Consider the following 15,009-nt stretch of genomic DNA (forward strand, 5'->3'; position numbering starts at 1 on the left):
CAGAGAGGAGGACCTCCTCCGTAATGCGCTGGAAGATCAACAGCAATAGTAAGCCTCTCCCTCCAGAGCTGTTATGACACCTAAGTACGTACTCTGAAGTTAGCTTAGGGGAACGTTATAAAGAAAACATCACAAAGAAACGCAGTCGGGTGGATTCAGCGTAACTCAACAGGCCAGAAAGAACAAGAAAGCGGGACAAAGTTTTCAGAGGGGGTGAGGGAAAGCAGAGGGCAGCTGGGAACCTCCAGCTGGCCGATGGAGAAGGCAGACACCAACGCCTGGGTTAGACTGCGGGGAGGACACCGGGGAAGGCGGCGAGACAGGGCTCTCTGGTGGTTGGTTGTCAGAAACACCTGAGGGCACATTGCTACCTTTGAATCTGAACAAGAAACTTGAATAATGTAATAATAGCATTATTTTAAATTCAAGGTAAACACTAAGGGGAAACTGCACTAATGATTTCCTTCAATTGTGTATTATTTGCATTGCTGAATTCCCCAAATCCCAGCAAGGCAGCCAAACTGAATGTAACAGACTTCCAAAAATCCAAATGAGATTAGGAAAGGCAGGAAATCGAGATGTCTTCTAAAGGAGCTGAAAGGATACATAGCACTGAAAGAAGCGTGTCTCCCACATGGAGGGAGAGGCCTGAACAGGCTTCTTCTAACCCTTGGGGCCGGAGCGGCCACGGGGTCTCTGGGTCCTCAGGAAGCGAGAGGACAGCGTGCAGGACAGGCTTCTGCTGTGTCCTGCCAACGCCAAGCCAATGTTCGGTGTGGCAGAGGGCATGCTAACTGGAGTACCAGTGACCAGATGAACTAACTCATCAGTTTCCTAGAGCTCTTGTAAGTAATTTTAACTCATTAAAGTTTAGAGATGACCCATGTGTAAAATAAACAAGACTTAAACAATGACCATACTATGTTTATCTTTTGTTTAAATACTGATTATAATTAATAACATTCAACAACAGACATTTAAGTACTCGTCCTACAATAACCCGCAAGTTTAAAGTGTAACGCGGAAATGTTAAGTGGCTGGCATGAGATCCGAATAAAACTTGACCCAAAATATAAAATAATAACTGGTTACGAGACAAAGCAGACTCAATCTCTCATACCTTTTCCTTTTTTAACATTTTTTTCTGCTTCCTCGAATAATCCGGGTAGATGAATTACCACACCATTTCCTAATGGGAAACACACAAATGAATGCCAGCCTTAAACACTTGTACTTGTAATATAAACACACATAATGATATTAAAATACAGACATCTGTCTGCAGTACCCCTTTATCTAAATCAGTAGAAGACTGGAGGCCTTTGATTTATAGGATATTCTGATTGATCATTACCTCAGAAAGGATTCCAAGTTTTAAAGAGTGGTATAATGTGAATACCCAATAGAACATAATACACAGAACATAAAAACACTACAGTTACACTGAACATGATTTAAAATTTCTTTGAAACAAAATGAAACCATTGCGTAGTTTTAGGTAAATTAAACCAGATCACAGTAGACTCCAGATCAAAGTCTTTCAAATTGGGAATCATACCCTATTAGTGGGAATAAAATCAATTTACTGGGTTGTGATTAAAAGTGAAAAACTAGAATATATCAGATTGCGTCATGTTATAAGGGTTCAGAATCAATTTATAAAACATCAACTTGCTTTTCTTACCATGCGTCATACTGTTTGAAAAGCTGATTTGGTGACCTAATATAATTGGTCTTTACAGAATGAAGAGTGCCAATGAGCACAGATAAACGCCAAGCAATCATGCCAACAAGTACTAGTGCCAAAAGATCTAAAAGAGCTGTGAAACAGCCAAAGTTAGGTATGTTCCAGGAAGTACGAAGGTCAAGATTCATCATTTGGTTCGTGAGAGATGAAATCAGTTTGACAATGAAAAACAAACACTATTTATCAACTGGGGGGAGAAATTCCCAAGGCGTTCATTCTATACTTACCGATGAAGGCAGTAACGTTTGGGTTAATTATTCCACTGGGTAAAAGATGAAAATCATATTCCACAGAATCCACAACAACTGTATGGCCAGCATTATTTCCTCCCTGAAAGATAAGATGGGAAAACCGAATCTAACCATCAATTTGACAAGTAACATAGCACCTTCCAAAGTGAATTAATGATGTCCTGCTGAAATGTCAACACAACTGAAGGAGACCCAAACACTTGTGGCGAACATTTATTCTGCGGAAGCTTTACGACCTCTCTCCTTTCCTCTCTCCTCTCCTCATTGGGCAACACCTGAGTGAATACTCCCAACGGGGCCTAAAAACCACTAAAATAGGAAAGAGTAATCTAGCCAGTTACCCTAATTTGATATAAATATTCCTATAATTTCTATCATCCTAAGAGTGTGTCAAGCAACTCTGTGGCCTGACGTTTGTATTCTTACATGGACTTATCAACTGGAAAATCTCCCAAGTAACTCCCTCAAATATTGGTTATTTTGAGATCCAAATTTTTTAACTGATAAATTAGTCTTGTGAGTTTGCTTACTAACAGACCTCTTGAATCTATCTGGCCATCTCAGGATAAAGCAATACACTGGTGATGCGGCCAGGGCCGATGGGATCCCTGTGCTGTGGTGGCTACGGACAAATTCACGCGGACTACACAAGTCCCGTGGAGAAAAAGGGACGGCATGGCCGCTCTCTAAGTGAGAGAGAGGGCCCCGCCCCTGCCTGGACAGGCTTTTATCACCTTTCTGGGCACATTACATCAAAGATGGTCCTCATTGACTATGCACAGGTTCACTGCAGGGGATGACTTTTTACACATAACTAAGGAAAGAATGCTGTTAATTACTTCAAAGAGAAGGATGTTGCAGACCAAGGAGAAAAGTGGTTGAACTGGTCACACTCCTTACTTGGGAGGTTTAGCTCAGATTTTAGGAAGTTACAGTAAGCACTTGCTGCCTCAATTCAGGGCGAGGGAGTTTCAGCAAAAGCGAGTCTCATAGCAGCCTAGGTACAATGCAGGCCTGATTCCCCACAGGAGAACCTATCCGTGGGTGTGGCTCCTACGGGCTGATTTGCTCCCCACTGGCCTTTCCGAGGGGGGGCTGAGCTACATCCCCACGCCACGCGAAACGGTTCCCTGTACACTGACTGGGTCAGAGGACCTCTACACCTGAGAATCATCCCACTGACCCATGGGGAAACTTCCACTCCAGGAAGCTCCTGCCTAAACGGTCAGTAAAAGCAAAATTTGAATGATAAAAATCAGGTACCAAGCAGACAATATTAAGTGACCACATAATATTTCTAAGTTTAAAAAGAATGGGAGAAATCACAAATCAATTAATTATAGGTTTAATCTTCTATACAATATAAACAAAAAAATAAAGTAAATCACATACTAGGAATACATTTGCAACAAAAAGTTTACCAACACCTTCGTGGGACATTTAAAAAAAATACCCATCAAAACAGTGTCTCTTGAATGACTAGTTTAACTTGACCACAAGGCAATATTTGTCAAAATGAATATTATTTATACTTTACCAAATCACTGCCAATAGTGAATTCACAAAAACACCAGAAAAACAGGTCCTTCAAAAAAGCAAATGCCTATTTACACTGTTTGGCACTGTACAAAGCAAAGAATTCCCTGTTTGATGGCCACCGTATGTCATGTAAGTTTCAAAAAGCCCCAACCAGACAATGGTGACCTGTAGCCCACAAAACGACAGCTGGCGGCAGGACATAGGAAGACAGGAGCAGGAGAGTTAAGCAATACCTCCCTCGTGTGATACCATCCAGGGCAGAGGGGAATATCTTTTACTATTTATTTGTAATAGGAAACATCTGTGTATGAAACAAAGGCATAGACGATGTACAGTGAAAAGTGAAGTTTTTCTCACATTCACTGCCGACCTGCCCCAGCTCCCTGCTACCAGAAACCGGATACGCCAGTTTTGTGTCCTCCTAGGGATAACTGTGCACAGACAGACACATACTGATACATTGTTTCCTTCCATGTATACAAATGTGAGCCAACTCTATACACCTGGGCAGCTTGCCTTTTTCACTTAACAATCTTAGAGCTCACTCCATAGCCTCCTGTAAACAGAACCATCTCATTCACTTGCTTAACAGCTGCACTGCAGTGTATTCCTTTTTCTACGGACACATAATTTACTAAACGGGGCTCATAAGAAAGGCATTCAGGTTGCTTCCAATCTTTTGTCATTTTGAACAATGTGTTACAATACACTTCCTGGTACATTATTATTACTAGCACATTCATGCTAGCTTATTGCCAATCTGATTGAAGAATCCTAGAACATGTATTACATACCAAAAGAACATGTTTATCTTAACTTAGTCTTTAAAAAATTTCTGTAGATCCTAGGAAAATGCTAATTTGCTATGACAATTATTTCATACTAAATTATGATAAGTCACTAAATTTAATAAATGCTTACTAAATTGTTAAGAAGTATTAGGAACTTGGAGGCAAACAACCAATAAAACATTATTATTTAAACAAAAGTAGCTTTTTAAAAAAATCCATCATTTGCTTAACACAAAAAAGAAACTACTCCTTAACCCCTTATTCACACAAAAGCATCATTATGGACATACTAACATCATTGTTTGGTGAAACAGCTGTGAATTCGGGGGCACACGATACTGTTCTCGTCCAAAAAAAGCCTACTCCTCTCTCAGAGAATATTTTACAAAGACAGGCAGTGACCATGGCAATGACCATGATGGAGAGATGAATGGCTGAAATGTCTGTTTGAGACAGGAGGTGGTGACTGGTGTCCCCCCAGATGACTTCAGGGGGGACAAACTGTTTCAATACTTTAAGTTTAGAGGTGGTGGCTTAGGCTGGAAAAGTTCATCTGCAAAAGGCTTGAAATCCCATTTCTTTTTAAAGAATTTATATTTATTTATTTTTAGACAGAGAGGAAGGGTGGGAAAAAGATAGGGAGAGAAACGTCAATGTGTGGTTGCCTCTCCATATGGCCCCCTCTGGGGACCTGGCCTGCAACCCAGGCATGTGCCCTGACTGGGAATCGAACCAACTACCCTTTGGTTTGCAGCCTGCACTCAATCCACTGAGTTACACCAGCCAGAGCTGTAACAATCTCATTTAAATTCTGTTCAATAGAATATGAAAATATGGTTAGGTATATCCAGAATAACCCTGGATTATCCTACTGAGGAGCTAGGGGAGAAAATGTTAGTGCTTCTCAGTGATTGGTCACGAGTGCCCTATGAGGAAGGCAAGCTTTGATAGCTTCTAATCATGAAACACGCTGTGCAGAGAAGACTCTTTGGGCGAACTGAGCAGGATCTAGTGAGGCCTAAGGAGTTTCTTGACAAGGTCACCTATATGGAAAATAAGTTTCAGTATAGTGTCCTATTTCACAAAATGCAACGGATAAAGCTTCAGATCTGAAGTGCCTATTTGGATGCTAAACTAAAACCTTTATAAATTGTGCAGAATATACAAAGTCCGCCCTGGGAGCTGAGGACACACATGACACTGGTCCAGGGACAGCCACGTCGTGTCTTAGCAGAGAGCAGATGCGAGAAGTTTCCATGAGCACCACGGCCCACTCCACCAAAGAACTGTAAGGGCAGGCGCTCTGAACGGACTGCAGGCTGCACATTGGTGGTGGAGCTGCTTCTCATGCGGCAACTCCATGTGGTGGGCAGAGGCCTATGTAATATGTAGCAAGGACATACTCATTGAATCATGTGTAATGATTAAACATGATTAGTCAGCCCTGGGGGACTAGATGTACTATATAGATGATGGAAGATAAATATTGTTGTTCTATTTTTAACAGATGCACTACTCCTTTCCCACTCCAAAACTTCCCCAAGCCAAAGTTGGTAAATTATCTCCTCAGATGTAGTTATTAATCGTATCTTCATATTAGTAGTTCCATGTAACTATCTCCTGCTGCTTTCCTAAATTCCCGAAACACTAGGATACCAGTCACTCATGCGGCATTTAACAGATACTTTTAATTATCAAAGCTGTATGTTGTATATTATGCAACTTTTAAAAAACAGAGTATGTTCACTTAATGGTTGTGCGAACAAAGGGCTGCAGAATAGCAATTTGATTCAGCCCCCTTCTCCCCAGCCACTCTCTCATTGGCAAATCCTAGTAATCACCCCCTCCGGCCACAGTAACTTGATCCGGCAGGGAAACCAGCCCCAGACCGGGCAGCTCTAGCTCTTCTTTCTCGGTCATTGGACTTTGAATAGAGAAGAAGGTACTTAGGAGTTTGAGACACCTGTCACCTAAGGAAACACCCTACAGAGAAAGGCCGCCAATTCCGGCTGCTGACCCCCCAGTGCTGCCTTTGGCTGGGCCCCCTGGAGGACACCTGGCCATCCCGCTCGTCCTTCAAACGAATCCCTGTTTTGCTGAAGACCCGCTCTTTCTATTGCTGGCAAACCAAGACTCCCAGTGACTGACACAACTCAGCGTGTGCATACAGCTGGCTCTCTAAATTCACATCCTGCACTGATGATAGATAAATATAAAAATGATTAACGTCTACGTTTGAGTATTTATGCTGTCAGGAACAAAACTCTAACTCACGGTATTGCGGGGTACTGGGATGCTATCCTAGTATTTAGTTATTTTGTACTGTTCCCAGTTTTTCCATGTATGCTTCTGCTTCCCTATTTGATTTTAAGCTTATAAAAGTCAGAAGACACATGTTTTTGAAAAAAATTTTCCCATGGCTCTGAAGAACCAGAGGCTGTCAAGCCCAAATGTGGAATAAAAGTTTGGACAAGGAAATGTGGATGTGTGTAAATGTCTACCTAACAAGCTCCAAAGGTCCAGAGGCAATTAAAAAAAATAAGTTTGGAATGCAATAAAATAACATGAGTCTGCAAAGCTGACTCCTAATCCTGAACTGAATTTGCTGTTATTATCTCTTTCTCTTCCCCAAATCACTCCCCCGACAAAGTGAGCTCCTGCTGGAACAGAGCTATAACCCTGAAACAACGGTGTCTCTTCCAGCCACACTAGAGGCCCCTGCGTCCAGGGCTAAAAATCTCATGGCATAGCCCAGAGGCATGTCCCAAGCCTCTGAAATGGTCAGGCCTCTGAAACAGTCTATGTGTCGTCTCTTTTCCTTTTCGCTCTGAACAGATGAACACTGTGCTGTAATCCTGCAGCTCAAAACGAACCTCAATCAAGAGGTCAGTGTTAGCGTGGCACTGGCGTAAAAACAAGCATATAGGTCAGCGGAACAGATTAGAGAGCCCAGAAGTAAACCCACAACTATATGGTCGATGAATACTTGACAAAGGAGGCAACAACATACAATGTGGTAAAGACACTCATCAATAAATGGTGTTGGAAAATTGGACGGATGCTTGCAAAAAAAAAAAATTAAATTAGACCATCCTCTTACACCATATATAAGAATAAACTCAAAGGGGATTACAGACTTAAATGTAAGACCCAAAATCACAAAACGCCTAGAAGACAACATAGGCAGTAAAATCTCTGACATTTCTCTTAGCAATATTTTTCTGATGTATCTCCTAGGGCACGGGAAATGAAAGAAAAAATAAACAAATAGAATTACACCACACCAAAAAGTTTTTGCACAGCAAAGGAAACCATCAACAAAATGAAGAGACAACCTACTCAATGGGAAAGCATATTCTCCAAGGATACATCTGAGAAGGGGTTAACATCCAAAATTTATAAAGAACTCATACAACTCAACACCAGAAAAAACAAACAAACCAATTAAAAAATGGGCAGAAGACCTGAACAGATACTTCTCCAAAGAGAACATACAGAAGGCCCAATAGACATGCAAAGGTGCTTAATGTCAGTAACTGTCAGAGATATGCAAATTGAAACCACAACAAGACATCACCTCACACCTGTCAGAATGGCTATCATTAAATCCACAAACAACAAGTGTTGGTGAGGATGTAAAGAAAAGGGAACCCTTGTGCACTGTCGGTAGAAATGCACATTGATACAGCCAAGGTGAAAAACGGTACAGAGGCCTTCCGGTCAAGATGGCACCGTAGGCACACAAGGCTCACCTCTTCACACACCACATAAAATTACAACTAAAATGCAGAACAACCATCACTCAGAACCATCAGAAACTGAGGTGAATGGAAGTCTGACAATTATGGCACTAAAGAAACCACATCCATCCAGACTGAGCCAGCAAGCCGGTACCATATTGGAGACTCCATCAACCTGGCTAACACTGTTTGACTTGCCTTGGAGGTCCCCAGAGACCGAGCCCCAACCAACTTGCAGGTCCACCTAAGCTGCTTTTCCATATGAATGGCCGGTCTTGGGTCATGCTGCAGAACTTCCTAAATCCTCTCAAACAAGCAACAGCTGGCCTCAGTGAGCCCCAAGCCCAGCACTAGCAGCAGCCAGCCTAGATTCACAGCTTGGCTTTTCCTGGGAATCTCCAAGCTCAGCACAAACAGCAGCCATCTCTTATATAAAGGCATATAAGTTTAAATATTGCTTTATGGCTCAGGCAGGGTGGTCCTGGGCAAAACACAGGTGGGGGGCTGACCCTGCCCTCCACCATCCAGGAAACCCCAGGTCCAGTACACCAATGGACAGCTACAGACCACATCACAGCACCACCACCCTGCCCCTGCACAGCTGACCCTCCATGGAGGGCGGAGGTTGGTGGTCAGTGGTCACAGCCAGGCCTTGCAACTGACTGGCTTGGGTAAATATCTCCCATTCATCTGCCAACAGCAACCAAGGCTCAGCTACAAGAGGAGGGTGTGCTCAGCCCACACAAAGGGCATACCTTGAGTACCCAGCTTGGATGATAGGGGAGGCTGTGCCACTGGACCCTACAGAACACCTACTACATTAGGCCACGCTACCAAGACATGGAGTCACAGCAGCTCTATCTAATACATAGAAACAAACACAGGGAGGCTGCCAAAACAAGACGACAAAGAAACACAGCCCAAATGAAAGAACAGATCAAAACTCCAGAAAAGGAGCTAAACAAAATGGAGATAAGCAATTTAACAGATGCATAGTTCAAAACACTGGTTATAAGGATGCTCAAGGAACTTAGTGAAGATTTCAACAGAATAAAAAAGATCCAGTCAGAAACAAAGGATATCCCAATTGAAATAACGAACAATTTACAGGGAAACAACAGTGGAGTTAGAATGGATGAAGCTGAGAATCAAATCAATGATTTGGAATATAAGGAAGCAAAAAAACAACCAAATAGAATAACAAGAAGAAAAAAGAACCCAAAAAAATGAGGATAGTGTAAGCAGCTCCTGGGACAACTTCAAGAGGTCCAATATTCATATCATAGGGGTATCAGAAGGTAAAGAGAAAGGGCAAGAAATTGGAAACCTATTTGAAAAAAAAATAATGATAGAAAACTTCCCTAATTTGGTAAAAGAAATAGACATGCAAATCCAGGAAGCACAGAGAGTCCCAAACAAGATGGATGCAAAGAGGCCCACTCCAAGACACATCAGAATTAAAATGCCAAACATTAAACATAAAGAGAGACTCTTGAAAGCAGAAAGAGAAAAGAAGTTAGTTACCTACACAGGAGCTCCCATAAGACTGCCAGCTGATTTCTCAAAAGAAACTCTGCAGGCTAGAGGGGATTAGCAAGAGATAATCAAAGTCATGAAAAGCAGGGACCTACAGCCAAGGTTGCTTTACCAGCAAAGCTATCATTTAGAATCGCAGGACAGATAAAAAGCTTCCCAGACAAGAAACAGAACTAAAGGAGTTCCTCACCACCAAACCATTATTATATGAAATGTCAAAGGGACTTATTTAAGAAAAAGATCAAAAACTATGAACAACAAAATGGCAAAAAAATGCATACCAACAATTGAATATAAAAAACAAACTAAGCAAACAAGAAAACAGAGACAAAGGAGAGCATTTTGATGGTTGCCAGATGGGAAGGGGTTGTGGGGGAATGGGTGGAGAGGTGAGGGGATTAAGTACAAATAGGAAATTACAGAACAGTCATGGAGATGTACAGTACACAGTGTAGGAAATAGAGCAGCCAAAGAACTGATACACTTAACCCATGGACGGGAACAATGGTGGGAGATTGCCTGAGGGAGTGGGGGTAGGGGGACCAAAGGGGGAAAATCAGGACAACTGTAATAGCATAATCAATAGAATATAACTTAAAAAAAAACAGTATGGTGTTTCCTCAAAAAATCCAAAAGAAATCTGTCTTATGACCCAGCAATTCCACTTCTGGGAATGTATCTGAAGAAATCCAAAACACTAATTCAAAAGAATACATGCAGCCCTATGTTCACTGCAGCATCATTTACAGCAGCCAAGCTACGGAAGCAACCCAAGTGCCCATCGACAGACAAATAAAGAAGCCGTGGTATATATGTGAAATGGATTATTACTCGGCCATAAAAAAAGAATGAAATCTCACCATTTGTAACAGAATGGATGGACCTAGAAGGTATTATGCTCAGTGAAATAAGTCAGAGAAAGACAAACACCATATGATTTCACTTAGATGTGGAATCTAAACAACATAAATGAACAAACAAAACTGAAACAGATTCACAGGCACAGGGAACAAACAGGTGGCTGCCAGAGGGGAGCGGGGCTGGGGGACTGGGGGAAGAGATTAAGAAGCACAAATCGATACTTACAAAATAGTCACGGGGAAGTAAGTAAACTATAGGAAATATAGTCAATAATAATGCACTAACTACGTATGTGCCGTCTAGGGTACCAGAAATATCAGCGGGATGCTATCTAAAGTGTACAGTTGTCTGGCCACTAAACTGTATCCCTGAAACCAATACAAAATAAAATTGAAATATATATATATACACACACACACATATATTCCAATAGGGCAATAAAAATATATTCAATATTTGCCACAGGAAAAAAGTCTGTTCTTGCTCTAGTCTGTGTGGATTATAGCAGAGAGCAGCAATGCCTCACACCCAATGCCTGTGACCTATCCCAGCAACAACAAAAAAGGCTCCTATTTCTTATCTATACTCTTCCAGCTTCTTAGGAACCTAACAACCTTTTGAGTCAATGCTCATTACCTGGGCTGCTTTCTTGGTAGAAACTGTAAGACTGTGTCTTTCTGTCCAGATGCAACATTTCACTGTTGCCAAAAACTAAAACACTTGTCAGTCCATGTCAATAACATAATTATAAACAAGGATGGCTTCTCTTTTGTGGGGGGGGCATTCAGATAATTGCAATTAGTTTATTATTTTAAAGCAGAGCAGATTAAGTTACTACCAGTAAGTTGATCAAATTAAACTATTCAACAGTAACCAGACACACCAGATAGGAAAACATATACAGGGTATCTGAATTGCTTTTTTAGCAGAGACCTTCAAGTGTATTGCTCAGTTATCTTTTAAAGGCTTAAGGCAGCCCCCTTCCCCTTACAGTTTCACACACAGATGAGTGCCACACAAGTGATGAAAGGTGCCCATGTTTTTTTATACCTTGAATTACCATCATGAAACAACTCACAGTGGAAGTTGGGAAGGGCCATTGCCTTGGAGGATCTTACATTCCTACTTAAGTAGCTTTAGACTCTAGGTTCCAATTTTTTTTTTATCAATTAACACCCACTGAACAAGGATCAAAGATGACCAGGGTCACGGGTGGGAGGATCAGACATGCAAGCAAAAAAATGTATAAACCAAAGGTGCCAAGCAACTCTATGTAAATGCTTCATAAAAGCTCACCTAATCATTACCTTTATGAATGTTTTCTTTAAAATGCACTGAAATTGAATGGCAGATGTCAAGTCAAAAGAAGTTTTTTCTCACAAATAAAATGTCTGATACAGACAAAAACCCTGTTATTAAAAATTTCATGAGAGCTCCTGTTTTTTAAGCAGGAATTATATTACACTGAATTAAATATGATTAAAAGTTCATTCAGTGTAAGGAAGCAGCCCATCTGGGAGCCCGAAGAGCCATGGGTAGCGCCCTCTATTTACTTAATGTTCTTTTCAATTGCCTTCACTAGGCAATAGTGGATTTCCCACTGGTAAAAGCATTCTAACAACCACCAATCTTCACTTACTAGTACGCAGCTCACCCACACTAATATTTGGTGTCAAAATCTGACATAGTCCCCAAAGGGTAATACAACTACATTTGTATCCAGTTACATTCAGTAAGCTATTAAGTTTACCAGTTCATTCTAGATTTGTTCTACACAACCGTTTTTCCTACAGATACTTGCAACTATCCAAGTAACCCACCCATTCCCACCAACATTTAAAAAACAAATAATATTGGTCACATACCACTGAGATGATCCCGTATAATTTAAAATGGTATGCCTTAAAAGTACAGATGAAGGTATATTACAGTAGGCTTCAATAGCGGACACCTTGGGACATGCATATTGACCAGACTTAAAGATCTACTGTCTGTGTTCAGCAGAGAAAAACTATTTACTATAATTGTATGGTATTCAACTGATACATACTGAGGAAATAGACCACAAAAACAAGTGATCAGTTATCTATTTCCTCATAGATGCAAGAAATAAGACTTTAATATAACTATTAGAGCCTTTGAACATAATGGTACAATGTAAAAAAAATATTCATGCAAATACTAAATTAATCCAAGAAATGTGGGGGATTCCACCTTAAACTCATTCTAACAGTCAATGAAATTGTCCAGGAGGTGTTAAACTAATTTACAAGACAGAGTTAAACTAGTGATTTCAAAGAAATCTCCTGGGGTGACGCAATCACCCAATAAATGTTGAGTATTTACTTCCTCTCTGCCTCACATAGTACTAGGTGCTATGGAAGAAAACAAAAAAGAAACAAATCCTCTCCTTGAGAAAACTCGTTACTAGTAGGGAAAGCACAGCAATCCAAGAAAGCAAGTTTTAACCAAGTCTTTAAAAAAATACTAGTATACACGTGTGTAGTTGGGACATACTATAAACTAGGTGTATGAAAAGCAACCCTGACAGTCAGCAGACACAGAATTAGCAGTTATTATAAACCTGAAGGATGGTTTACTTTAAATTCGAATTCTCTACCATCTCCCAAATAATGGTAAATGATTTGGGAAATAATCATTTTAGCTGTATAACATCAAGGGATTAAATAACTCTCTTTCTTAATATTTCCAATTAGTTCCAGGAGAAAGTCTGTTTGCAGCTGGTGTGTCTTTTACAATTCTTTATCACCTATTAATAGCTGGTTTCAGCGCCTTCTGCCGATCCTAGCCTCTAGCTACAAATTAACATTTTTTCCATTGAGTTTACTTTTATGGCAAGCTTTTATATATACCAAGTGACAGGATACACTTTCCCTTTATAATTAAATTTACTTAATGTTTTCTCTTTATATTAACTTTAAAACCCTGGGGTTGGGAAGAAGGTGGAATGCAAAGAAGGGGAACACTGTTCTAGCCATTCCTGATCACAGGCAACTCCACGTCTGTATTGTAACCAAGACTACCAGGCTTGCTTTCTCCAAGAACAATAAACAAGCCCTTGCTTAAGGCCTAGTGTAAACTGCAATAGTTACAAACCTCTGTAATTTCTACTCAACAAAAGGAAGGAAATGAAGTATGATAGTTTACTTTGAGAGGACTTAGAGAGGAAAACAGTAAGAGGCTTCCTGACAAAACTACTTTTGTGCCACCAGAAAGAGGCCTTCCTATTCTCTTACTTTAATCTTTGGAAAAACCTGTCCGGTCAGCCTTCTCCATCCCCACCCTGGCCATACCTATTTCCATAGTGGCGGTCCCCTTGACTACATGCTTCAAGAGGGCACCTTCCCACAGTGTTGAAACATGATATACATACCACTTCTAGAGAAAAAATCCACGTAAAATTTGAGTCCATCGGATGAATATGACAGAAATACTAAATTCTAAAACAGTACATATTTTCAATGATACATAAAACTTGAATCATCAAACGGGGCAATTTAAGCTCAAAATATGAGCTCTTTTAAAGGCACTGAAGGAAAATAAAGATTTTTAGAATCATAGAAGGAAGGTGTTAAGTCCAAAGTTTACAAGGGAGGAAAGCCTGCCTAACAGGTCTGTTCATATGTTTCTCCTCTATCTTCAGGTCACATTTTAGAGCCCAACTTGGCTCCTTCTCAGTGACTTCTCTCTAGACTTCCCAAGGGCATCAGAGTAGATTGGTCCATGACCTCCTTCAAGACTACTTTCACAGCGACATAGCAGTATCTCCAATCTACTAGTTCCACTATTTTTTAAAGGGATAGTAATAAATGTTATAATGATACCATTCCCAAAACCTTCTTACGAGCCACAGTGTAGCTCAACCTGAGTTCTATTGTTTCCAGTTAAAAGGAAGAGGGTCAGGAGTGAGCGGGAAGGAGACAGGCCGGCCAGCTCTCTCCCCTTCCAACCAGCAAGAGTTAGGCGTCTGCAGACTTCTTCCCCCACAGCACACACAGCCTGACCTAGTGTGAAGGCAATAGGAAGGTGAAGGCCGGCTCCTGGAGCTGCTCTCAAGCAGAGAGGGGCCACAGTTCAATGCCAACACCTTTGGGAGGGTTATTAAGGAAGGGAGGCGAGTTGCTGCAGGGGTGGAGGGACAGGAGACTGCAGTGGAGGCAGAGGTGCTTGGGAGTAACACCAAGAGCCATTTTGGGCAACTGCTATCTTAGCTGAGGAACCGGGAGGGTGGATTTCTGGATGCAAAAAAGAAACAAGAAGGTAAGTCCGAATATCTGTATTTAGCTTTTTACTACCTCGTTTCTGCATGCTCGAATGGTATTTATTCAATTTTAGGTAGAAAGCTTCCCACCAAGCGGGCCTCCCAACTTGTTTGAACACACACGGCACAGCATCCTCCTACTGTGTTACGTTTGTTCCTGAAGAAATGTTTGCAAACTAAACAGTCAGCGGCTAACTTCAAATGTTACCTTACAATTACTGGTTATTGCTCCACTACTTCTCCTTCTGAAACTGGTAACAGT

At 41.0% G+C, this 15,009-nt stretch overlaps 1 protein-coding gene across 1 annotated transcript in view; it reads right to left on the reverse strand.

Annotated features, from left to right (window-relative positions):
* ADSS2 (adenylosuccinate synthase 2) overlaps positions 1-15,009 on the reverse strand; it is a 40,716-nt gene that overhangs the window by 24,591 nt on the left and 1,116 nt on the right. Inside the window, exons 2-3 of the mRNA XM_045817812.1 lie at positions 1,975-2,077; positions 1,121-1,189 (exon numbers count right to left, since the gene is read on the reverse strand). Of these exons, the coding sequence (XP_045673768.1) occupies positions 1,121-1,189; positions 1,975-2,077 (172 nt within the window). The remainder of the gene's footprint in view (positions 1-1,120; positions 1,190-1,974; positions 2,078-15,009) is intronic.

This window comes from Phyllostomus hastatus, unplaced genomic scaffold, assembly GCF_019186645.2.
Source record: "Phyllostomus hastatus isolate PE091 unplaced genomic scaffold, TTU_PhHast_1.1 phas_contig_148, whole genome shotgun sequence".
Classification (NCBI taxonomy): Eukaryota; Metazoa; Chordata; class Mammalia; order Chiroptera; family Phyllostomidae; genus Phyllostomus; species Phyllostomus hastatus.